Source organism: Apodemus sylvaticus, chromosome 11, assembly GCF_947179515.1.
Source record: "Apodemus sylvaticus chromosome 11, mApoSyl1.1, whole genome shotgun sequence".
Taxonomy (NCBI): domain Eukaryota; kingdom Metazoa; phylum Chordata; class Mammalia; order Rodentia; family Muridae; genus Apodemus; species Apodemus sylvaticus.
Genome location: NC_067482.1, coordinates 1,451,686 through 1,477,231, shown reverse-complemented (window position 1 = coordinate 1,477,231; position 25,546 = coordinate 1,451,686). Strand labels below are relative to the sequence as shown.

Below are 25,546 nucleotides of genomic sequence, written 5' to 3'. Positions count from 1 at the left end.
CCTTGGTCATAGTATCTGTTCACAGCAACCCTAACCCAGATAGCTAGTAACTTTTTATGTCACCTATCTTTTAGTTTTTCTTTGCAAAAATGTTGTAAGATGAAAGGTTATATGTGTTCAGTGAAAGAACTTATAATGCATGGAAAATTATACTTAACTCTTATGTGGATTTTATTAGATAAATTACAGTTTGTCACTTTTTTTTAAAGATTTATTTATTATATGTAAGTAGTCTGCAGCTGTCTTCAGACACTCCAGAAGAGGGTGTCATATCTCATTATGGATGGTTGTGAGCCACCATGTGGTTGCTGGGATTTGAACTCAGGACCTTCAGAAGAGCAGTCAGTGCACTTATCTGCTGACCCATCTCTCCAGCCCCCACAGTTTGTCAGTTTTAAAAGGTAGGCTTGACCAGGTTTAGTGGTGCATGCCTTTACTCCTAGTCCTGGAGAGGCAGAGGCAGAGGCAGGTGGATCTCTGTAAGTAGTAGGCCAAACTGGTCTACACAGTGAGTTCCAGGCCATACAGAGGTACATAATGAGACCCTATGTGAAAAAATAAAGCCATTCTTACTGTAGATACTAGATACCAATAAGACAACAGGTTGTTGCTTTGCAGGAGGGATTAGGTAGGAACTGATTTATTACAAACTGTAAAGAAAACACATTAAGTTTTTTTATGTGTTTTGTTTTTAGGAATGTAGTAATTATACTTCCATGTACCTTTGCCCCTTGTATTGAGGCTGTCCATGCTGGTAACTATTAGGTGTCTCTAAAATTATTAGTCTCTTAAGGTCTAGAGGGTCGTAGGACTTTTTCCTAGTATTTAAAGAGCCAAACTGCCTTAGTTTTGGTGTGTAGAAGGATGCCTGGACAGGTAGTGGACCTTAGAAGGATCTAGTTCTTCCCAGCAATCTGAAGGAGGGTGTATATTACCATAGATTCCCTCACAGTTCTACTGCACCTCTTCTGTGTGGGCTAGCCTCTCCTCTTTATAGGTCAGACTCTTCCCCGTGCTCTTTTGTTCTGGGTTTCATGTCTCCCAGACTCACCCATGAAGCAACTCAAGGTTATCTGTTTATCCCAAAGGCCAAGAGTAATTGGATTAAATTATAAGAATCTATAATTCCTTAAGTACTGTGACCAGACTAAGACCAGCCTTGGGCTCAGTTTGCTGTGGTGTTCTGACTCTTCTGAATCTTTCTACCCTGGTCTCCCCATAGACCAGCAAAGCTCTCCAATAATAGGTCCAAGACCTATGAATAGCTTGGGTATATGCATATGACTAATAGAATGTAGGGAGCCACCAGTTTGTATACTATGTGTGTATCCTCATGTCCCATGTGCATTTCAGCAGTGCTAGGCTATAATTATCCTCTTAGCTGCAGTAGAGAATTTGGTATGCAATCTGACAGCAACCAGGAAGTGTGTTCTATGATGTGGGCCTCCTAGGACCGCATGTATCATCCTCAAGTGGACGTCTTCAAGGAAAGGTCTGTGCACTTGTCTTGAACAGCTGTTGTGTCTGAGGGAAGGTGTGAAATTGCTGTGTTCAGTGAGAAGACTGAAGCATGCAAAATTCTTCAAAGACTCATAAGTATTTTTCTACCACTTCCTGGTCTGGAGTAAGGTGGCACAGAGAAATATGATCCATCCAGAACTAGCTCAGTGACTAAGGAGCAGCCAGGGCCTGACTGCTCAATGCCCCTTGCACCTCTGATTATCTGTCAATGCTGGCATGCAGAAAGAGCAACCTTGTTTTTTTTTTTCTATGTTCCAGGGCAATTCCAACAACATTGCTACCATCGACATTTCAGCAGGCTTTGTGGGCTTAGACACCTACATGGAAGTTCCAGCCACACTCCTCACAGTATTTGGAACATATGTTGGGCCTGTGCTCTGGGCCAGCCACCTCGTGTACTTCCTGAGCTCAGAAGGAAACAAGTAAGGCGCTTACTTTGTCTTTCAGAATAAATGTGATTGCAGTTTGTCTGTTTTTAAGAGTAATAACATTATTGTCTTAGTCAGGGTTTCTATTCCTGCACAAACATCATGACCAAGAAGCAAGTTGGGGTGGAAAGGGTTTATTCAGCTTACACTTCCATGTTGCAGTTCATCACTAAAGGAAGTCAGGACTGAAACTCAAGCAGGTCAGGAAGCAGGAGCTGATGCAGAGGCCATGGAGGAATGTTTCTTACTGGCTTGCTCAGCCTGCTCTCTTATAGAACCCAAGAGCACCAGCCCAAAGGTGGTACCACCCCCAAGGGATCCTCCCCACTTGATCACTAATTGAGAAAATGCCCCACAGCTGGATCTCATGGAGGCACTTCCCCAACTGAAGCTCCTTTCTCTGTGATAACTCCAGCCTGTGTCAAGTTGACACACAAAACCAGCCAGTACAATTGACCCCTTGTCAACTTGACATACAAACACATCACTATTAAGCCTCAACCCTTTCTTTCTTATTCATCCCCAAGATCTAAATTACTTTAAATATTAAAGTAATATTAAAGTCTTTACATATTAAAAGTTCAATCACCTTAAAATGTCCAATATCTTTAAAATTCAAAGTCTTTTAAAAATTCAGTCTCTCAACTGTGGGCTCCACTAAAATACTTTCTTCCTTCAAGAGGGAAACATATCAGGGCATAGTCACAACCAAAAGCAAAAGTCAAACTCCAATGGTTCAATGTCTGGGATCCAACTCACGATCTTCTGGGCTCCTCCAAGGGCTTGGGTCACTTCTCCAGCTCTGCCCTTTGTAGCACACAGCTTGTCTTCTAGGCTCCAGCTGCCTGTACTCCACTGCTGCTGCTGTTCTTGGTGGTCATCGCATGGTACTGGCATCTCCAAAACGCTGCTATCTTCCACTGTAATTAGGCTTCACCAATAGCCTCTCATAGGCTCTCATCAGCGTGACAAGCCTCTGCTCCTATGCATGACCCCTTCAAGTCCTGGGCCATCAATTGCAACTGAGGCTGCACCTTCACCAATGGCCTTCCGTGGCCTCTCACTGTGCCAAGAGCCTCAGCTGCTCTTCATGACCCCTTCATGCCTTCAAAACCAGTACCATCTGGGTGACTGTTAAACAGTACCAAGTCCAGCCACAGCACAAAATACAACTGTGGCTATCTCTGGAACATGCTTTCTGTGCTCTCAGAAAACACTTCCAAGAAGATTTCATCTCAATGATGCTGGTCTCTTTTTAATCACCGCTAATTTCTTAGCTCCAGCTAATCAGCATCAATAGTCCCAGTAACACAAAGGTTTGCTTTAGTGGTTCTGGTATCTTGTTACTCACAGCTGATTCTTCAGCCCCAGCTAACCAAAACCACAGAATCTTCACAATCAAAACACGGCCACTGTAAGAGTCTTTATCTTCCCTCTGAAATTTCCCAAGCCAGGCCTCCATCTTTTGCACTGTTCTTAACATTGTCTTCCAAGCTCCTACAGAACTTTCCACCGAGCTCTTAATATTCTAATGACTTTTTTAGCTCAAAGTTCCAAAGTCCTTCCACAGTCCTCCCCAAAACATGGTCAAGTTGTCACAGGAATACCTCACTACACTGGTACCAATTTGTCTTAGTCAGGGTTTCTATTCCTGCACAAACATCATGACCAAGAAGCAAGTTGGGGAGGAAAGGGTTTATTCGGCTTATACTTCCACGTTGCAGTTCATCACTAAAGGAAGTCAGGACTGGAACTCAAGCAGGTCAGGAAACAGGAGCTGATGCAGAAGCCATGGAGGGATGTTTCTTTTTATTCATTCATTCATTCATTCATTCATTCATTCATTTATTTATTTTTGGTTTTTTGGATTTGGGTTTTTCGAGACAGGGTTTCTCTGTATAGCCCTGGCTGTCCTGGAACTCACTCTGTAGACCAGGCTGGCCTCGAACTCAGAAATCTGCCTGCCTCTGCCTCCCAAATGCTGGAATTACAGGTGTGCGCCACCACCGCCCAGCGAGGGATGTTTCTTATTCCTTGCTTCCCCTGGCTTGCTCAGCCTGCTCTCTTATAGAACCCAAGAGCACCAGCCCAAAGGTGGTACCACCCACAAGGGGCCCTCCCCACTTGATCACTAATTGAGAAAATGCCCCACAGCTGGATCTCATGGAGGCACTTCCCCAACTGAAGCTCCTTTCTCTGTGATAACTGCAGCCTCAGCCAGTACAATTATTTTATATATGTTTATATGTATTTTATATAACTCCAGAAGTTAGAGAATCTTTTTATTTATTTTCTTTAATAGATCAAAGGCCTGAGTCAGGTCTGAGGGACTCTGTTGACAAGGTTTAGGTTTTTCTGTTCAAACAACAGAACAAGAAAAAAACCCATAATGAAAGCCATGTGGCAAAACCAAAGGAGAAACAGAGCCAGCCACCAACTGGCAAAGGCAAGAATGTACAGTCTTGAGGTCATTGGGGTCAGCAGAGGAAACCTGGAGATATCCCACAGCAAGAGACACTCTTCTGATCTCAGTCAAGAAATGGGAGTGGGGACTGGGAAACTTCAAGCTCAGCTCCGAGCCACTTCATGTTTGTCTGCCAGTTCTTTTCTGAGGGCAAGGAGACCAAAGACATGGGCTCTGGCCCTCCAGAAACCCCTTGGAATGTGTTAGAGGAGCTGCTGACTGAACAGATTCTGAGTCAGTGAACAGCTAAGAGTGCTCAAATTCAGGTACAGGGGAATGTCACTCTTTCCTAAGCCAGTCTAGGCTCTTGTGCCCCCTACTGGCATGGAGTCACTTCCCAGGGTCTAGCTTGCTCAAGGTTCCCACTGTTGGGGTGTGCATAGCTCTCTGGGCTTGATCAGACATTCTGATCTGTTTCTGCCTATTTTCTCTATAGTATTCCTCTATCTCATTTTTGTTTCTAGTTTTGATTTATGTATTGTTCTTCTCTGAAAGAAGGCTCCATGAGAGGTTTAGAGTTATCCAGAAGTTCACTACCACTGCTACTAGCCATATATTCTTGGACCCAGCTGTGCCTGTTTACTTAATGTACCTGAATCATAGAACGCTACCCTCCTTCTGTGACACTGGACCTGCCTCTCATACAGCTCTATCAGCACAGAACCTTTTCAAGTCCCATATCGGAGGCATACATGTGAATCTGGGGCTTCCCAGTTCCCACCTCTCTGCCTGTCTGTGATTAGAAGAGTGGTTCTTGCTGCAGTGACTGTTGGGGTTAACTGCTCCTGAGATGTCTGCAGGCTTCTGCTGACCACAGAGACCTGCAGACTGCATACCCTTGTTCCTGCCAGTGTCACTGTGTCTCTGGCTTTATGTTTTAGCTTCTTTCATGGATTGTTCTGTCGTTCATGTCTATGGCATGGAGTCTCTTCTTAGCTCCAGACTCAATATCTAACCTCCTATTGGTATCTTCATAGAGGGACCAAGATAGCATTGAACCCAGCAAGCCCAAGACTAGAGTGACATCCTAATTCACTGGTTCTGCATTTTCCTCAGGTACAGATGCTCAGGCATTAACTACAGAAATCTCTCAAACTAGACAAGAAACTGTAGTGGCTTCAGCCAGAAAGAAAAGCATCCTCCTTGGTAAACCACATTTGAATTGTAGAGAGAAACAGATAACTTCCCACAGCGTGATACTTTGCTATTCAGGGGAGGAAACATTTTTTTAGTAAGGCTGTAAGCCTGACAACAGGAATGCTTGAACTTTACCTGCCTGTAGATGTTCCATGCCTGTACTTTGAGGCAGTCAGTAGACAGTCCCTCTTAAATTATACAACCTAAATGTGATTTATCAATATAATATACATTTCATGAGGTTGTTGGGGACAGAATTTGGAAGTTGTGGTTGATGTGAGCTGTCTGCTTGCAACAATGCAAAAGTCCTTTGCTGATATTATAGGAGCAATATGCACAATATTTTACATGGATAATGCTAAAAACTGTCCCACAAGTCAGTGTAGAAACCCAGTACTGTGTGCTGTCAGATAAGAAAAAAACTCCATTTGGTAAGTCATTGGCTCAGCACAAATGTCCAATTTATGCTCACTGGAGAGGGCAGCCAAGGCTCTTTACCCACAAGGCTTGTACTGAGAACTTACTTTTTGGAACACTGGTGTACTGTTCTCGAGGCAGTGGCATTCTCATGGGCTATGGGAAGATAACCCTTCCCCTTGGGCCAGGTACCAAGTAGGGACTAGCAGTTCAAGTACAAGGAGTGAAACAGCACAAGTACTGGAACCATCTGCGGAAGGGGTCAAGTGTGATCTAACAGTTGGAGAACTAAACAGGAGAAAATGTGTCAAGACCAAGATGGGAAGCCAGTGAAGACTGAGGTGGTGTTATGGAAGAGAGGTTAGCTAAAACAGTCCACCAGTGACACCAGTTGAAAAAATAGGGGGGCCTGGTGCTCAGAACTGTCTTGTCTTTTGGCTACTGAGTAGTTGGTGGTGCCCAACATTGGATAATGAGCATAGAGATAAGAAATGTTTGGGGGATGTCCTAAGATAGTAGAGTTGCCCAATCAACAGGACAACATGCCTTATAGACCGTGCTTACCCAGATGCACACAATGCACAAACAGCCATGTACACACACACTTGTCACTCTGCCTCTGAGTGCATACCCTAACAAGGCATGTGCTGCACTCAGGCATACCATTCCTACCATACAAACCTTTCCTTTTGCTTTTAAACCATCAATACAAGCATTACATAAAAAACATCTTAAGCCAGGTGGTGGTGGCTCACGCCTGTAATTCCAGCACTTGGGAGGCAGAGGCAGGTGGATTTCTGAGTTCAAGGCCAGCTTGGTCTACAGAGTGAGTTCCAAGACAGCCAGGGCTACACAGAGAAACCCTGTCTTGAAAAAACCAAAATAAATAAATAAATAAATAAATAAATAAATAAATAAATAAATAAATAAATAAATAAAATAAAATAAAATACATCTTATTCTTACAAGTCTGCAATAATCCTAGATTTGTAAGTTCCATAACCCTAGCTTATAGATCCTACACATATCCTCTGATCATTCTGAAAGGTCTTGTATGCATCCTACAAATCCTCAAAGGCCAGGCTTCTGGACCCTGCCACACACTCCAGTTTTGCTGCCTCCTACAACCCTATGTTGACCTGTAGCATATCTGTGGCCTTTTAGGCATGTTCATTCCACATTGTTCAGTCCACATTACTGCTTCGTTTCTATGAAGCATGGTCTCCACTGGTCACAGGCAACTTTCACTGATGATCAAAGATGGAGATGAGAGCTTCTGACATAACACAATAGCTTTTTGTAACTAGCATAGCTCCACAGGAAATGGAGCTCCCATGGTTCACAAGCATTTGGATCCAATTGTAAGAGCTCAAGGGGCAGATGCTGCCCTTCTCATGACATTTACTATGTTTTGTTCTTGGATTTTATGAATTTATGAGGTTTTTACCTCTCCTTTATAAAGGAATAATTTCTAGTCTTAAATTTTTATTACATTTATTTATTTGGTGTGTGTATGTGTGTATGTGTGTGTTATGTGACACACATATAGGTTAGAAGACAACTTATAAGAGTCAATGTTCTTTTACCATATGGGTCCTAGGAATTGAACTTTGTCAGGCTTAGCAGCAAGTGCAGCAAGTGCCTTTCTTCGCACTGACCCATCTTATCACCCTAGTTTTGACTTTCCTTGTACACCTGCAGGACAGTTATCATCATGTGCAGTGACCCAACAGGTACCCAGAAGAGCAATCGTGATGCCCTCTAGTCCAGAAGCAAGTGTCCATTGTTATTTTTAAAATAGAGGTATGGATGTGGTATTCTTGTGACATGCTCTGACATGTGTTTTCTATTTTGTTAATAGTGGTTCAGCACTGAGCCGTGCTTGCTTCTGCTATGCACTGATTTGTTCTGTTCCTGTTGCCACATACATTGTTCTGGTGACATCTCTGCGCTATCACTTATTCATATGGAGTGTATTTTCCCCAAAGCTTCTCTATGAAGGAATGCATCTGCTCATCACGGCTGCCATTTGTGCAGTATTCACTGCCACAAACCAGACTCGCCACATGAGGGCTTAGGTGGAGACAGATGTCTGGAGCTGATATACTCTTCAGTTATTGTTTGCATCATGGATTTGAATATTGAACTCCTTACATGCAAGATTATTCTGAGGTGGAAAGAAAAGAATGTGAAGCCTGTGAAATGAGTGGATAACTTAATTTTAGATTTAAATTAAATAGCAGATTAAGATCACTTTAAATACTTATGTATTAAAATTTCCCTATTGATAATCACTCTGAACTTTCAGAAATTTTAATTTCCTCTGAGTGGGTTGTGACTATATGTGCTTAAAGTGATGGAAGAAAAAGTTCTGAACTTTATCATTTTGTTTATCTCAAGAGCCCAGGAGCCCTGTAGGAGGAGGTGTGTGCGCTACAGGGACTACATCAAAGACCCAACAATCCTACAAACTCTTAAAACCAGAGTTAATAGATTTTGACATGAAAACTAAATCATCTCAAAACATTATTCATTTAAAAAATAATGTGTTTGTGGACAAGGTAGAACACACTTGCATAATACTCAAGAAGTCAGAACCCAGAATATTATGATTTCCAGACTACTTAGGCTGCATAGGATGACTATGTCTCAACAACCCTCAATAAAACTACTGTATATTAATATAACAAAATAATTATATTTTTCAAAACAAACATTTAATGAGAAAATAATATTTTTATGTTTTTTACAAATATCTTAAATGAATCACCCAATTGAAGATAGTTGGAATCCACATTTCATCTACTGTAATTTATGCTTGAAAAATAAGAAATCCAGCTCACTCAAATCTGTGGTTAGAAAAGTGTGAAGTATCTTAATACCACCTCTTCTCTGTCAGCTTGAATATTGTGCTTTGATACCAAAATAAAAATTGGCAAGTAGTATATAGGTTTTAGTGTTGTTGAGACAAGATCTCTCAATTTTTTTTTTATCTTGCTTCAGTTGCCCAAGTGTTAGGATTACAGGTATGCATCACCATGCCTAGTTTCAGGTGTTAGTTAGCTCTTCCAAGTTAGTTGGAATGAAACGGGGGAGGGAGGTAGAATGTGTACAGGTTAAACTAGTGATCTGCTTAGGGTCTTTTTCACGGTTTAAACATATTTCAGTCTTGTCATATTAAAAAGGCCTGTCCTTGATCCAGTAGAATGTGTCTACATCTTCATAGACTCTGCTGACAAAACCGATCTGCCAGGCAGGATGTACCCCTGATAAAGTAGTGGCACAAATGTCATGGTCGTAACTAGCCATTTTATGGTTGGATTTGAAGCCTCATCTACATCATGCTGTGAACCTGGTCAAAAGCTCATGGCCAGAGAGGTCATAGGCTCTAAGAGAAAACCTACTAGTATTTTTCAAAATGGATATGTTGTCACACTGTCTTTGAAATGTTTATGTTTACTGTCCACAGATTAGGGCTGCTCTCAACCTTGGTCAGAAAAGCTGACAGTGGTTAATGAAAAGACTTATAACTCATCAGTGTGTGGAGAATAATCGACTGAACCATCTGTCTCTCTATTTCTATCTCTCTGTCTCTCTGTCTCTCTGACTCTCTGTCTCTGCCTGTCTCTGTCTGTCTCTCTCTGTCTCTGTCTCTCTGTCTCTGTTTCTCTCTCTCTCTCTCTCTCTCTCTCTCACACACACACACATACACATACACACACACCAAGAATCAAGTAACATCATAGAAGAATAAACAGAAAGAATGCAGGGGCTGGAGAATGAGGAGAGGTTTTGGTAAAATCTGTGGTTACCTAAGATCTGCACAGAATTTAGCTCCTTGACATTTTAACATGAGTAAGGAAGGGGTACCTGGGTTACCATCCTTAGCTGAAGAGCTATTGTTAGATAATGGTTGCTGGAGGAGTCTTTTATCTTCACATAGACACTAAAAAGTTGCCTATGGCCTAGTAAATAACCACATGCACATCTAAGTAACCCTAATTAAATTCTGTTACTAGGGGCAGAAGGCATGAAAGGAGGAGGAAAGAGTTCTAGTGGGAGTAGGAGGGGTACAAGAGAGGAGGATGGGTTTAAAAATTATCAAAATGCATGATATAGATGTATAAAATTATCAAAGATTAAATAAGGGTTAGGGCTATGTGTATATAGGGCTTGTGAGTTTAAAGAGGGAAAGAAAAATCCACAATGTATTTGGTTTCATAAAAATTTATAGTTTTATTATCTATCTTATTTTCTAAAGAAAATTAATATGATTTCCTTGTTGTTTAGACATTTAAATTTCTTAGATCCTTCAATAAACAAGCTGTATTACCCCATGACATTAACTTTTGTCTGTTTTCTTTTGGCAAATGCTAGGGGTCACCTTGGCCATGCTGGGTGAGCAGCCTCCAGGAACAGTAGGGTAACTGAGAAATTGGAGAAGGCTTGGGTGCCTCAGTCAAGCATGGGTATTCTGACATGCTCCGTGTGTCAACCCACTTCTTATTTGTCAGGAACATCAAGATCAACCGTCCTAAAAGATTTATATATTCAGCCAATTTCACATTTTTCTATACGCTGGTGTTTCAGCAAGGACAGAGCATGGGCATCTCTTCCTACAGCTAATGGACTTCCTTCTCTCCCTTTCCTAGTCAGGCTGGCTTCCTCCTCCTCCTCCTCCTTTCATGCTTTGCAGTGTTGCACTTCCCTCACATTTCTGCTTCTTTCTTCATCACTTTTACCTAACACAAGACTTTTGAAGATAGGAAGTTCATTTTTACATATAAAAGGAGAACAAATTCTAGTAGGAAGAAAAGGTAGGTGAAAAAGCACCAATAGCTTTGTTTTGTTCCTGATTCTTTCGGTATGTGAAAATGAAGCATACACACACGTCTCGATTGTCCTTTCACACCCGCACAGATGTACTCTGCATGTTTATCCTTGTGAGCAGTGGTGCGTAAGATGATGGGAAAGCACACCGGTGTGTGCTGGGTGTGTGAAAGACTGGACTACAATAACCAGAGTTTCTTTGATTTTAAAGACATTTTATTTTTATTATTTTTAAAATTATTTGTAGCTGTGTATACCTGCATGGAAGCTTGTGCAGGTTCCTGTGGAGACCAGACAGTGTTGGGTCCCTTGGAGCTGGACTTAAAGAAGTTTGTGAGCTACCTGATATGGGTACTGAGAATTGAACTCAGGTCCTTTGACTCATCTTTTTAACCCTGATCAAAAGTTCCTTTTTTTCTTGAGGCAAGGTCTTGCTATGTGGCCTTGGTTCATGTGTAGATCAGGCTAGACCCAAAACGATACAGATCCTCATCAGAAGCTCTTCATTGCCTTCACAACTCCTGGAGACCAGCTGTCATTAATAGTTTGTGGTAAGGAGAGGTGGTGGCAGCTGGGATGGGGTGGAGAAGGAATCAGAATTGTTAGGTCCCTTGTCACAAAATTTGCTATAAAACTGAGCTAAAGGTAAATCTAAACAGATAAAATACAAAATTTAGAGAAAATTCAGTATTTTATCTTTGCTTTCATAATACAGTTTATTTTTAATTACTTTCTTAGCATATAAAATGGTTTGCATTTTGGCATTTCTATAAATGTCAAAATGTGCTTCCTTCATAGCCATCTCTGCTGCTTTTCTTTGCTCTTCTCCCCTCTCCTGTTGGTCCATTTCCTTACCCCAAGATCCTTTCTTCTTTCGTGTCAACCAAAATAACTTAAAAATAAAGGCCTTAACAAATGGGGCTCCACAGACCGACCTCCCCTAACATAGCAGGCTATTGCCATTGCTTTAGTTTGTCCTTCAGAACTTGACAATAAGATCCCATCACTGATGAGACCACATACTTGAGGCATAAACATGGCACAATCAAGTGTTCAGTGACCTGGGAGCTTCATCCCTGCTGGCTAGCTTCCACAGTGCTGGAAGATGCTATGCATGTTACTAAAGGACCAGAGTAGTCATCACTCTCGCCTAGCTACAAACCCTAAAAGCTATAACAATGACTGGTTTGGCCCCCTGGTGCAATAGTGGTGTGAACATTATAGGAGTAACCAACCATTTTCTGACTACATCTAAGGTCTGCTCCACAAGATGGAATCCATACCCAGCACAATTGATGAGGCAAAGAACTGTGGCTAGACAGGTCTTTGTCCTTAAGGGAGAATTTACTATAGTCATTTTGTTAAATGGACTTAGTGTTAAAACAATCCCTGGTAACTTATGCTATTGCCATTGATCAGTATATCTCCCAACACTCAGCAGAGATACTGCTTGTGGTAGATGGCAGTTAATGCAGAAACCCATACCTGGTCAGCACGTAGAGAACAAGACTGCAGAGTGCTCAGCCCTAAGTGAAACACTAGCAGCATACCTCTCCCCAGAAGTCAGGGATCTTCATGAAATAGGGGCTGGGAGGCCTTTGTAGCTCAAGCCAGATGAAATGCATGGAGGACTGAAGGTGGGCCCAAAATCCCACAGCGTTGAGGGGCTGTTGGTATTTGATAACTGCTAGAAGAGGGAGAGTCAACTTACTTTAATGGTGTCACCTTGGTTCAGTCATACTCCAAAGCAGACACTCTCCCAAGAACAGCTAGGCAATATAAATTAGACTGAGGGAGTTTTTAAAAGAAAGTGGGGAGAGAACAAACAAAAACATGAAGTTGGGTGGGAAGGGGGAAGGTATGGATCTAGGAGGAGCAGGAGTGACTGTAATGAAAATACTGGAGTGGAATCTGGGGGGCTGGAAAGATTGCTCAGTGGTTAAGAGCATTGGCTGCTCTTCCAGAAGACCCAAGTTTACCCACATGGAAGTTTACAGCTGTCTGTTACTTCCTTTTTAGAATATCTAACACTCTCTTCTGGCCTTGGTGAGGACAGCACGCATGTGGTGCACAGACATATTTGCAGGCAAAATGTTCATGTACATAAAATAAAAAATAAGGAAATTTGCAAAGACTTAAAATATTACTTTTAAAAAATCAGGCCTTAGACAATTTTCTCATGAATGTCATCACTAGAGACTAAAATGTGTGTTTCATTATTCTGTTATTATAAATATAAAAATAACATCCAAATTCATTAAATAAATGAGTGGAGGGATGGCTAAGTCAGTAAAGTGCTCGCCCTGCAAGCATGAGGCCCTGAGTTTGACTCTCACAATCCATGTGAAGGCACCAGGCATGGTAGCACACATGTGTACCCCACTGATGCGGGGTAAGCAGGGTCTCTGTGGCTTGCCAGCTAGTCAGTCTAGCCCGATTGATGAGCTTAGGCCAATGTGAGACGTCTGAAAGGGTGTGGGAAGCCTACCTGAGGATGACATCCAGGATTGATCTTTGTCTCACATGTGTGTATACATGTGCATATGCACGTGAACCACAGGAACATACACACACAAACACCACTGAGCTGGACACTGGTGGTGCAAGAAGGCAGTTCTCTGTGAGGCCAGCCTGGTCTACAGAGTAAGTTCTAGGACAGCCAGGACTACGCATTGAAACTCCGTCTCAAAAAAACAAAACAAGGACAAACAAAACAAAATGAAAAAAAATTGATAGAACTCAAAGTCAGTTCCTTTTTCTGATTAGCAATAATTGTGATAAAACTCAGCAGGCTAAAGTCAGAAGAAACATCCTTAATTTGTCTTAAAGTGCCTACTGAGAATCCCAGGAAATCTATCATGATCGTTATCTTCAGAGACCTTGGGCCTGCATCCCCTTACCCTCTCCACTCAGATGGGTGTAGATTTAGCAAGTCTGGTAAGACCAGAAATACACTGAGGGTTTGGAAGGCAAGAAACAACTATCACTACTCATTAGGTGATAGGGAAATAGATTATTAAGAAGAAATGTCAACCCAGCAAGGACATGGTGGCTTACAACTATCCATAATGAGATCTGACGCCCTTTTCTGGGGTGTCAGAAGACAGCTACAGTGTACTTACATACAATAATAAAAAGAAATTTCAGTGAGGCTGCTTATGAAATCAGAACGTAGTCTTCAAACCAGCAATAAGGAGACATAAAATGTAAACAGTGACTTAAATAACTGCAAACAGATCCATGGGGAGATGGAGAATGTTGACTGTCCAGGTGTTCTACCCATCATAACTTAAGGCCCACTCAGCTCCAGGTTGTCCAGGCAGAGGGCCATGAAGTAAAGGCCATCTCATCTATGTAGGGATGTACCAGGAGCTCTAAGAACACTTGAAAGTAGAATAAACTGGATTTCATTAGCAAAAAGCAAAGTAGAAAATGGCTCAGACACGGACAGTGGTGCTACAAATAGCTTAGAAATGGTTTTATATTTGTTTATTTTGACTTTTCAAGATAGGGTTTCTCTGCCCTGGCTGTCCTGGCCTTAGAGTCAGAGATCTGCCTGCCTCTGCCTCTTAAGTGCTGGGATAAAAGTCATGCACCACTATTGTCTGACTGAAATATTTCTTATTTATGTATGAGTGCACTGACCAGAAGAGAGCACCAAAAACCACCACAGAGGACTGTAAGCCACTGTGCGGCTGCCAGGTATTGAACTCAGGACCTTTGGTAGAGCAGTCAGTGCTATAAACTGCTGAGTCATCTCTCCAAGACTGAAATAATATTTCTTAATAAAGATAAGGTCGCAGGGCTGAACAGATGGCTCAGCAGTTAAGAGCACTGACTGCTCTTCTGAAGGTCCTGAGTTCAAGTCCCAGCAACCACATGGTGGCTCACAACCATCCATAATGAGATCTGACACCCTCTTCTGGTGTGTATGAAGACAGCTACAGTGTACTTACATATAATAATAAATAAATCTTAAAAAAAAGATACGGTCACAAATGATGCACATATTTATACCCACAGATACACATGTAGCATATAATAGTGAAGGATAAAATGGGAGGTGTGCTTACATTATAAACAAAAATAAATACCTTAAATGGATTAAAGGCATAGGCAAACAGACAAAACAACAACAAAAAAACAACTGAGTTTCACAAGAAAGGAAACTTCAGGATCAAGAATCAAGAGGATTTCCTAAGAATGAAACAGGAAGCATGGTCTTTAAAGGAAAGGTTAACAAATATGACTCATTTTTTTGTCAAATAAAAAGAGCTGCACTTGAGAGAAAGAATCTGCAAACCTTAGGCTAATGCTGGGTATCGCAGTGCAGACCTGTTGGAGAATGGGATGTTGGCAGGAGATAAGGGCATGAGGGCTAATCCTAACTGTAAGACGTCATTACAGGGGTGCGTGAATTATTGTTGAGATGGATTATAACAGCATGGGTTAGTTATGTCAGATGGGCTAGTTATGGCACAGGTGAGTTAATTGGCATAAGGTGTGGGTTTTATTTACAATAGGATGTGAGTTAATTATTACAGAACATGGATTATTATTATAGTGTTGGTTAGTTGTTATGGTGTGGGTTACTCATTACAGGAATGAGTTCCTGATAACAGCAAGTTGGCCTTTTGCTGGCTTGCCTTTCTTCTTTCTACCATGGATTGAAGGCCCGCTTCAGTAGCTGACACCTTGATCTGGGATTTTCTTGTCTCCAGAGCCAATTGAACTATTGTTTATAAAGCACCCACCCCAAGTATTCTATCAAAGTCACAGGAAATAGACTAAGACAAGTGGTTTGTAGAATGGACATATCAACCTGTGGTGGTTTGGATGATAAATACCCTCATGGGCTCATGTATTTAAACACGTGGAAGGCTGTGGAACCTTCAGAAGGTGGAGCCTTTCTAGAGGAATCATGTCACTGAAGGCAGGCTTTGAGGGTCTCTCTCTCTCTCTCTCTCTCCTCCCTCCCTCTCCCCCCCCTCTCCCTTGCCTTCTACCCTCTCTTCTTCCTGTATACACAATACAATGTGATCAGCCCGCTGTGTACTCTTGCTACCACAACATGCCTCCCTTTCATTATGCACTCTAGTGCTCTGGTACTGTAAGCCCAAATGAAAATGAACTCTTGCCGGGCGGTGGTGGTGCACGCCTATAATGCCAGCACTCTGGGAGGCAGAGGCAGGCGGATTTCTGAGTTCAAGGCTAGCCTGGTATACCGAGTGAGTTCCAGGACAGCCAGCGCTATACAGAGAAACCCTGTCTCGAAAAAACCAAATTAAAAAAAAAGAAAGAAAGAAAGAAAGAAAGAGGAAAGAAAGAAAGAAAGAAAGAAAGAAAGAAAAAAAGAAAGAAAGAAAGAAAGAAAGAAAGAAAAGAAAAGAAAATGAACTCTTCCTTAAGCTGTTTTTTTTGGGGGGGGGTTGTTTTTTATTTATTTTTTGGTCGTGATACTTTTTTTAATCACTGCAGGAAAAAAGATAGGCAAGTTCTATAACTAATACAGAAGTCTTATTTTTCAAGTGGAAAGAGAAACAGTTTTTAGAAAGCTAGGAAAAGAGCATAAATTATACCAAATGCTCAATAAAGGCATTTCCAATGCTTCTAACAAGACTCCATTTCACAGCACCCAAAAAAATAGCAAAGTTGCTAAAACCAGGAACACCAACTTCTGAGAGAGGTAGGAAATATCCTTTCCCGTATGCTATGTACAAAGTTTCACTGTGCATAGCAATCCTGCAGTATCTGCTGGAGCCAAACCATACACATCCTAACCTTCAACTCATTTGTGACTCAGAAGAAAGCTCGACTGTAAGCAAGACCATGAACAGGTGTCTTAGTGTTTCCTGTTGCTTTGACAAAATACCTAAGACTTGATATTTTGTGCAGAAAAAATGGTTTATTTGCTCACAGTTTTGCAGACCCAGGATCATGATACTAACGTCATCTGATAAGGACTTCATGACTGCATCACAATGTGGCAGATGAGTGAGTAGGGATACAAAACGAAGAGGTCCCATGGCAAAGCAAAGAGAAGTCTTGATAGATCACTATGCAAGACTAACATTAATCCCTTCCAATCGTAAGGCAGCTCCTAATAATTGTACACTAGCCTCACCTCTTAAAAGTCACACCCCAAGAACCTCACTTCTAATGCATAAAACTGCAAGAGACACTAACCACATCCAAATCAGTGATTATCTACAACATCTTTTATACCTTCTTTTTGAGTTTTTTAAGATTATTTTAAATGCCCTTTGAAGCAATTTGATAAATTTCCATTTAATTGGCATTAGTTACCCAAGAATTAGTGCATTCATTTCAAGAGTCTGCCTGTATTCTGTTAAGAATTTTTGCAAGATCCTGCTATACCACTCCTGGGCATATACCCAGAGGATTCCCCACCATGTAATAAGGATACATGCTCTACTATGTTCATAGCAGCCCTATTTATAATTGCCAGATTCTGGAAAGAACCCAGGTATCCCTCAACAGAAGAGTGGATGCAAAAAATGTGGTATATCTACACAATGGAGTACTATTCAGCCATTAGAAGCAATGAATTCATGAAATTCTTAGGCAAATGGATGGAGCTAGAGAACATCATACTAAGTGAGGTAACCCAGACTCAAAAGGTGAATCATGGTATGCACTCACTAATAAGTGGATATTAACCTAGAAAACTGGAATACCCAAAACATAATCCACACATCAAATGAGATACAAGAAGAAAGGAGGAGTGGCCCTTGGTTCTGGAAAGAGTCAGTGAAGCAGTATTCGGCAAAACCAGAACAGGGAAGTGGGAAGGGGTGGGCGGGAGGACAGGGGAAGAGAAGGGGGCTTACGGGACTTTCGGGGAATGGGGGACTAGAAAAGGGGAAATCATTTGAAATGTAAATAAATTATATCGAATAAAAAAAAAGAAAAGAAAAAAAAGAATTTTTGCATTGGGATTATGAAGATGGCTCAGTGGGAAAAACTATTGCCAAATAAAATAAAATAAAAAGCAAGAGAACCAGAGTTCAGATCCTAGGACCCATGTAAATGCCAGGTGGGCATGGCAGTCTGCCTGCAATTTCATCCTTGTAAAGAGGCAAGAAATCTCTAAAGCAAACTGTTTTGCAAGACCCTACCTCAAAGAAGAAGGTAGAGTGATTGAAGATTCCCAGCATCAACTTCAGACTTCCACGTGTGTGCCCACACATGAACACATACATGCATATGCACACATACATCACACAAATATACATATAAAAAGAAAAGAATTTTTGTGTTTATGAGTTATACAGGTGTAGTTTTTCTTTCTTGTGATGTATTTATCATGCCTTGCTATGCAGATAGTGCTAGCCTCAACGAGCATGTTAGGTTGTGTTCTCCATTCTGAGATGCAGAAGGAAATCAAACTTGGTTTCTCTCATAATGCACAATGTTTCTGTGAGCCCCAGCTGTATAGATTATTTTACCTACACCCCCAAGCAAGCAATCACTTGTGCAGCAGACATCAGCAGAGTGTCCTCTGGTTCAGCTCAACTGACACTACTTAGAGACAGTCAGATCCCACAGGTTGGCAGCTCAGTCCCAAACATTATCCCACTTCTGGTACAAATGCCAAGCCCCAGTCTATTTTACCAGGGTTTCTGACAGACCATCTGTAAGGCAAGTGTATTAGTCTATTTTCAGCTGCTATGACAAAGTGCCAGGCCTCAAGAGATGACTCAGTAGGTAAGAACATTTACAGCTCTTATAAGGAACTATGTTCAACTCCTAACACCCACATTAGTGGGTTCACAGCTGCCTATAACTCAATTCCAGGAAATCTAACACCCTCTTCTGGATTCCACAGGCACTAGCATGCATGCGGTTTATGCAGGCACACATACACACACACAATTTAAAACCCTGAGCCTAAGCAGTTTACAAAGAAAAGGGGTTTATTTAGCCTTGTCGTGGAAGTTCAGGGGCATGGTACCAGCTTCTCATCTCTTGTGAGGCTCCTTGCAGATGGCCTTAAAATAGCGGGAGTGCAGAGACTGAGACAGGGAGCAGCACAGAGGAACCACTTTTGCTCTTTAATGATACCTCACTCTTGTGAGAACTAATTCATTCTTCAAGACCAGCATTAATCCTTTCCAAGGGCAAATTCCATTGACCTCTTTATCCTGCAATAAACCTGCCTCTTAAAAAGTTTCACCAGCATTTTAATGCTGCTATTTTGGGAACAAAGCTTCTAACATAGGAACTTTCAGAGGATGCACTCAAGCTATAGCCAAACAGCAGCAGCAGGTGAAAGAGCTTTCCCTACACCACTGACTCTAATAGTGAAAAGAGAGATATAAACACTTCAGTGGAGGAATCATAGTGGGCTATTGCTTACCTATACAATGGAATAGAATGTCAGGGTAAATGAGCCAGGTTTAATATTGTCAGATGTGAATCTCAGAAATATGATTAAAAAAAAGCATATTCATAAAAACTAAATACAGTTTATGTAAAGCTTTTTGGGTTTGGGGGGGGTGGGGTGTTGGGTTTTGTTTTTGTTTTTGTTTTTGTTTTTTTTTGTAAAGACAGGGTTTCTCTGTATAGCTGTACTGGAACTCACTCTGTAGACCAGGCTAGCTTCAAACTCAGAAATCTGCCTACCTCTGCCTCTGCGTCCCAAGTGTTGGGATTAAAGGCATGTGCCACCACTACCCGTCTATGTAAAAACTTTTAAATGTGCAAAAGAATACAGCATACTGCATATGGAACATGTTCAAGTTTGTACTACCCAAAAGCATGCTTAATCACTGTTCTATTATTGCTGCGAAGAGACACTATGAAGCAACTCTTATAAAAGGAAGCATTTAATTGGGGACTGGCTTAGAGTTTTGGAGGATTAGCCCTATATTATGGCAGGGAGCATGGCAGCAGTCATGATAGGCACGATACTGGAGACATAGCTGAGAGCCACATCCTGATCTGCAGGCAGAGCAAGAACCTGGTCCTGGTATGGGCTTTTGAAACCTATCAAAGGGTTCTACTTCCTGGTAACTAAGCATTCAAATATATGAACCCAGGAGGGCCATTCTTAGTCAAATCACTACAATGGTAGGCTCATGTGTTTGAATACTTTGTTACCAGTTGATGGAAATATTTGGGAAGGATTAGGAGGTGTGACCTTGTTGGAGGAGGTGCCCTGTTAGCTTCACACTTGCAGATGTGGTGTGAGCTCTCAGCTACTGCTCCAGTGCTGTGACTCCCTGCCTGCATACTCTCATGCTCCCCATCATGATGGTTATGGACTCACCCTCTGAGACTGTAAAGCCCTCTACTGGGCTTTCTAATACACTTTCTTTAAGTTGCCTTGGCCATACTGTATCTTCACAGCAATAAAAAGGTAACTAAGACAGGGATGACCCACCAGGTTCCGGTAATCGGTATCTCAAAGGATCAGAAGAATTACAAAAGAGCTCTAGATATTACTGTAAGTTTATGTAGGAATAAAAGAAATAAATAAAAGAAAGGTGTACTGAGATGAAGGAACTAATTTAAAACCAAAATTTAACTTTTTCTTCTTCATTTTTTGTTTTGTTTCTTTTGAGAGGTTTTATTATGTTTAATATTACACGATTTTAAACTAGACATCTGAATATATATGTTTACCATAACTCTCTTACATAGCTGTAAAATCATCACTACCAGCTCTTTCCCATCAATATGAGAATTTCTTTAGAGAATTCATATTTATTTTTTTATTTACATTTCAAGTGTTATCCCCTTACCTGGTTCTTCCGATCCTGGAAACCCCCATCCCATACCCCCTCCCCCTGCTTCTATGAGGGTGTTCCTCCACCCACCCACCCACTCCTGCTTCCCCACCCTTGATTTTCCTACACTGGGGCATCTATCGAACTTTCATAGGACCAAGGACCTCTCCTCCCATTGATACCTGACAAGGCCATCCTCTGCTACATATGTAGCCAGAGCCATGTGTACTCCTTGGTAGATGACTTAGTCCCTGGGAGCTCTGGGGGGTGGGGTGGGGGGGTCTGGTTGGTTGATATTGTTGTTCTTTCTATGGGGTTGCAAACCCCTTCAGCTCCTTCAGTCCTTTCTTTAACTCCTCCATTGGAGACCCCACACACAGTGCAATAGTTGGCTGTGAGCATCCAACTCTATATTTGTAAGGCTCTGGCAGGGCCTCTCAGGAGACAGCTATATCAGGTGGACTCCAAATATATAGGCAGAGGAAAACCCTTCCCCCAAAGGCTGGAAACTTCTCCACAGAACCGGTTTGGTTGCTCCACAGGTGGCTAGTGTATCTCAGGAAACTGCAGGTTCTTCAAGGATGAAGGGCTTCACCTTGGTCTGAGTGCTCCACCCTAGGTGGAGAGGATGATGGCTAACACAGGAGTTCCTGCTCAAAGGTTGGGAGAGGAACTTCACCTTGGTCGAAGTCAAGTTCCTGCCAGGTGGCATGGCACCCCAATAAGGCTCTCGACAATTTTGTTCCCCTTTCTAAAAAGGACTGAAGTACCCACAATTTGGTCTTCCTTCTTCCATTTTTTTTTTTAGTTTAAAATTTTTGTGCAGTAATTTTTATGACTATGTAAATAGGACTCAATAGGTATTTATAGTATAATATGCTCCAAATTTGTCCTAATTTTCAATGCAAGATGTAGAAAGAGTTTGTTCTAGTCTCAGAGACTGACTATCAACACTATCCAGGCCTCAATGGTCTGTCCAGACTGAGCTGTGAGCTGATGACAGCTGTTGGTGACAGTCAGAAGTGTGCAACAAGAGGATCAAGCTTCCCAGAAAGGGATTTGGGGTTGGTGAGCCCCTCATTGGAAAAGGGTAGGTATGTAATTTGAGAGAAGGGTACATTTGGAGGCTTGAGGGACCTTAAACAAGTGCCGAGCAGACAGCTGGACATCTGTCTTCTATCTGACCTACTATCTACCTGTAATCTGGGCTTAAAACTCCTACACATGCCATACAAAGACAAGCTTGAGTCAGGCCCCAGGAAGACCTGACTCCCCATTGTGTTTCTGGAGGGAGCAGACAGCTCTAATCTGAGTTCAGACATCTTCTCAGGCTCTTCTTCCCACCTGAAAGTGGCTGTTTTTAGGATGAAGACTTGTTCAGACACCCCTACCACCTATATATGTCTTTAAGACCAATTAGCCTTGACCTGATACAAGGCCCCCTACTAGATCTACACCTTGATCAGGTGATAAGTAACAAAGGCATGACCATTTCAGCCCAGACATGCTTTTATCTCCAGAGAACCTTGGGGTGGTTCAAGGTGGGAGCACAAGAGCTCTGAGCTTGCCGCCATCCTGCAGCATCGTGAGTAGGCGGCTGCACAGTGGCAGCTGAGCTTCAGTGTGGGAGAGGCAAAGTCACGCATTTAAGGAAAAAATAACCTGAATTACACTTTAAAAAGCAGGAGGGGCTGTCATGGGTAGGCCCCCGCAGACCCTCCTCCAGGGTAGTTCCTGTTCGTATGGAAGGATGGGTTGTGGGGTGCAGTGTGGGGAGTGCTGCTGCAAAGGGAAACTGAGGATGTGGGAATTCAAAGACGACCTCTGCTGGGCAGAGACGGGGTAAGCAGGAGGGAAGACCTTCCAAAATCCTAGGAAAAACAGTTTGGAAGGCAGTGTTCTGAAGATCCTGATAGAGCAAGCAGAGAGAGCTAAGGAATTTATATATCACCTCTTCCATAGATGCTCTAGGACCCCCTGGCCTGTGGCTACTGGGAACGAGTCTCTTATCCAGACGAGGCCCCCTGAAGGCTGTGTAGGACAGCCCCTCTAGAAAGAGTGATAAGCGCCAGCACGAGCTGTAAAGTACTCAGTTATTTGTGGCTGTCTTACACAAAATTGCAAGTAAGACAAGTGTAAGAAGTTTTCAGAAAACCTTCCTCCTTCTACAATTGCTTTTACCATTTCATCTTTCTCTTCAGGCTGTTCACGTGGCATGACTTTTCAGATCTGTGAGCACACATGACCTATTGGGTGCTTGGCCTTGTTGCTCAAGGCTGGGACAATTTCCTTCCTGTCTGTACCTGAGATCTCAGAATCTGGCTGGTTCTGCTACTGGAGGCAAGAATGCTTCCTATGGAGGCACTTGGCCCATTTCCACAGGGATGAAACCAGATGTCTGTTTCCTGTCCTGACCTTAGTCATCCCAACACTCCCATACCAACACTGAATCTGCACACAGTAAGTACCCCACAAGTGCCGTCCATGAAGGAATAAAAGTGGATGCTGCCAGCAATGAAAATCTCCAAGTCCATTAAACACTTGAGAGCATCAGGAAGTCCATTCCTTGTCAGTGTTTGTCCACTAACTCCACCCACTAACCCACTCATTCCTCCAACACCTACATCCTACTGCATATTCTACCTCCTAGATGCTATTATAGGCATGCTATTGTGTGGAATCTGCCGTATGCCACTTACTGGGAATATTCTAGATACACAGCCAGTTCTGCTCATGCAGAGCAGAGGAGGCCAGGCCTACCTCTGGTTCAGGACTGGTCAAATATCAGGCAAGGGCCTCCGTCATTATTGCCTATGAGGTGCTAACTGCTGTGACCACTCTAGGCTGGGGTGCAGGTGAACATGAGGACATAGACAGCTCTCTAGGGTCTGCTTAGGCCGACTTTGAGCAAAATGTTCATGTTTCCTAGATGAAGAACATGAAAAGGTACTCTGAGTTGAAGAAGGGGCAATGGAGGAGGAGCTGGACACAGATGGCTTGCATTCCTGGCTATAGGAATGTGACTTAGGTAAGGAAGCCAAGGAAGCCTGGGTCATGGTGGTCCTGCTGTAACAGGTAGACTTACGATAGGGACCTCATTTCTGCTTCCTTCAGGGGGAGGGGTTCTAGGGTCCCTAAGTTCCTCTGTCTTCTTTCTACAAACCAGATGTTAACAGTATCAGGCCTCAAAGGACATGTGGTATAAATGGTCTGAAACACCAGAAGCAGCGTGGTCAGTACACTGCTATACTACTGCATAATTCACAAAGCCCTTCCTTCCTCCTATCCACATTTCTGCTCTCACCATGTCATCTTCCCTCCTCCCTTAAACACATGCCCCCCCCATAGAGAAAAGTAAAAATGGACCTCTTGAAATGCCATCAGGGCTCAGCCTCATCCTTAGCAACAACCCACTATCTCTATCCATTCCTCAGCCCCCAGATGCCCACATATAATAACAGACACGGCCTTCTCTCATATATGCTATATGCCCTTTATTTTCCAGGAATGTCATTGTAGGTACTCACAGCTATTGAGTCACTGGATCCCCCATTGAAAAACCTGCATCAGCTCTTCCCTACCCCTGGGCAAACCACAGTCAAGATGTTCCTTTCCTTCTGCACCTTTTATGAGTAAAGCAACACAACATAACAAAGTTTCAGGAAGATGTTGCATCAAGAGTAGAGATGAATGCTGGCAGTTGGTGGTACACATCTTTAATCTCAGCTCTTGGGGGGCAGAGCCAAGCTGGTTTCTGTGAGTTTAAAACCAACCTCTGTTATACAGAGCAAGCTCCAGGACAGCCAAAGCTACACAGAGAAGTTATGTCTCAAAACACCAGAAAGCAAAAGAAAAGAAAAGAAAAAAACAATGATGGAAGAGGTTCCCTAGGTAACTCAGAAACTACTTCAAAGGAAAAGTTCAGCCTGGATGGGCCTCAGCAGGAACAGAATTATCACAGAGGTTTCCTGGAACCTGGAGGCTTGAAGAACAGGAGGCCTGCCTGCCCTGCTTTTTGCTGTAAAAAGGCCCAGTGAAGGCCCAGAAGAGCCTGTCTGTGACCTTCTGCCTCCTTATCTGATTCCTTTCCTCACCATAGTTGGCCATGAACAAGAAAGTGGCCAAAAAGTATAAATTTTGTGAAGTATCCTGTGTTTTAAAAGAGATTTTATTGATCCAACAGTGACATTCCATTGAGGATCAATGACAGATAAAGTGAAATATTACAAGATCAGAAATTCTCTGAGAGAAAACCACAAGTATAAAATATAAAGCACAGAGACTAAGAATACCGTGTTGAGCATATCTGCCATAGGACTACTGTCCTTGACTTTCCTCCTAGCCAAAGAACCTGCACCTTTGGGAGTTTGTTGACTCTGCCTTAACTGCACATGTGTGACTATGGGAACACAGGCATACCCGCTGAGTCAACACTTTACAATGGGGGTGGGGGTGGGGGATGAGGGGAGGATGGGAGAGGGAGGATGGTTGCTTTTGGTGGGGAGCACCATACCTTTCACCTATGTTTTATAAGCTCAATAAACTCTGGTTCCTCAAAGTGAGCCCTAGTAAATCAAAGCTCAGTTTGTTGTTGGGGCCTTAGGAGGAGGGGGAGACATTGGGTTAAGTCTCCCTCTGGGAAGGAAGTTTAATAACAGAATCACCAGGCTTCTCCTCTTTATCCCAGGAGTTGCTCAGAATGCAATTTTGAGAAAATAAGGATAATTGTTTGCTGTTCTCCTAAATTCATTTCTTTCTCCCTTTTGGGACTTCCCCCTTTGATTATGCAGTACACCAAGCAGGGATACTGGGCCCTTGGAAATTGTACCTGTTGACATGAGGCTGCAGCAGACTCTTGGGTGGAACAGGTACATAAGCTCCTAGTTCTTAACTATACATGCTTATTGTTCATAAGTCTGCCATTTACTACTCTTCTCTGAGATTGTAGTGAGAAGAAATAGTTGGGTGATGATGAGTTTTGGGGATACTGTAGGATG

General features: G+C 42.4%; 1 protein-coding gene across 6 annotated transcripts in view; it reads left to right on the top strand.

The window, feature by feature from the left end:
• Pigg (phosphatidylinositol glycan anchor biosynthesis class G) overlaps positions 1 to 24,989 on the top strand; it is a 51,078-nt gene extending 26,089 nt beyond the window's left edge. For 2 of the 6 annotated variants that reach the window (XM_052198279.1, XM_052198283.1), the window contains 2 exons: positions 1,780 to 1,943; positions 7,829 to 10,313. In XM_052198279.1, coding sequence (XP_052054239.1) covers positions 1,780 to 1,943; positions 7,829 to 8,045 — 381 coding nt within the window. In that variant the 3' untranslated portion in view covers positions 8,046 to 10,313. The other 4 variants (XR_007980145.1, XM_052198281.1, XM_052198280.1 and 1 more) reach the window with 4 other exon arrangements.
• Positions 24,990 to 25,546: the final 557 nt, after the last annotated feature.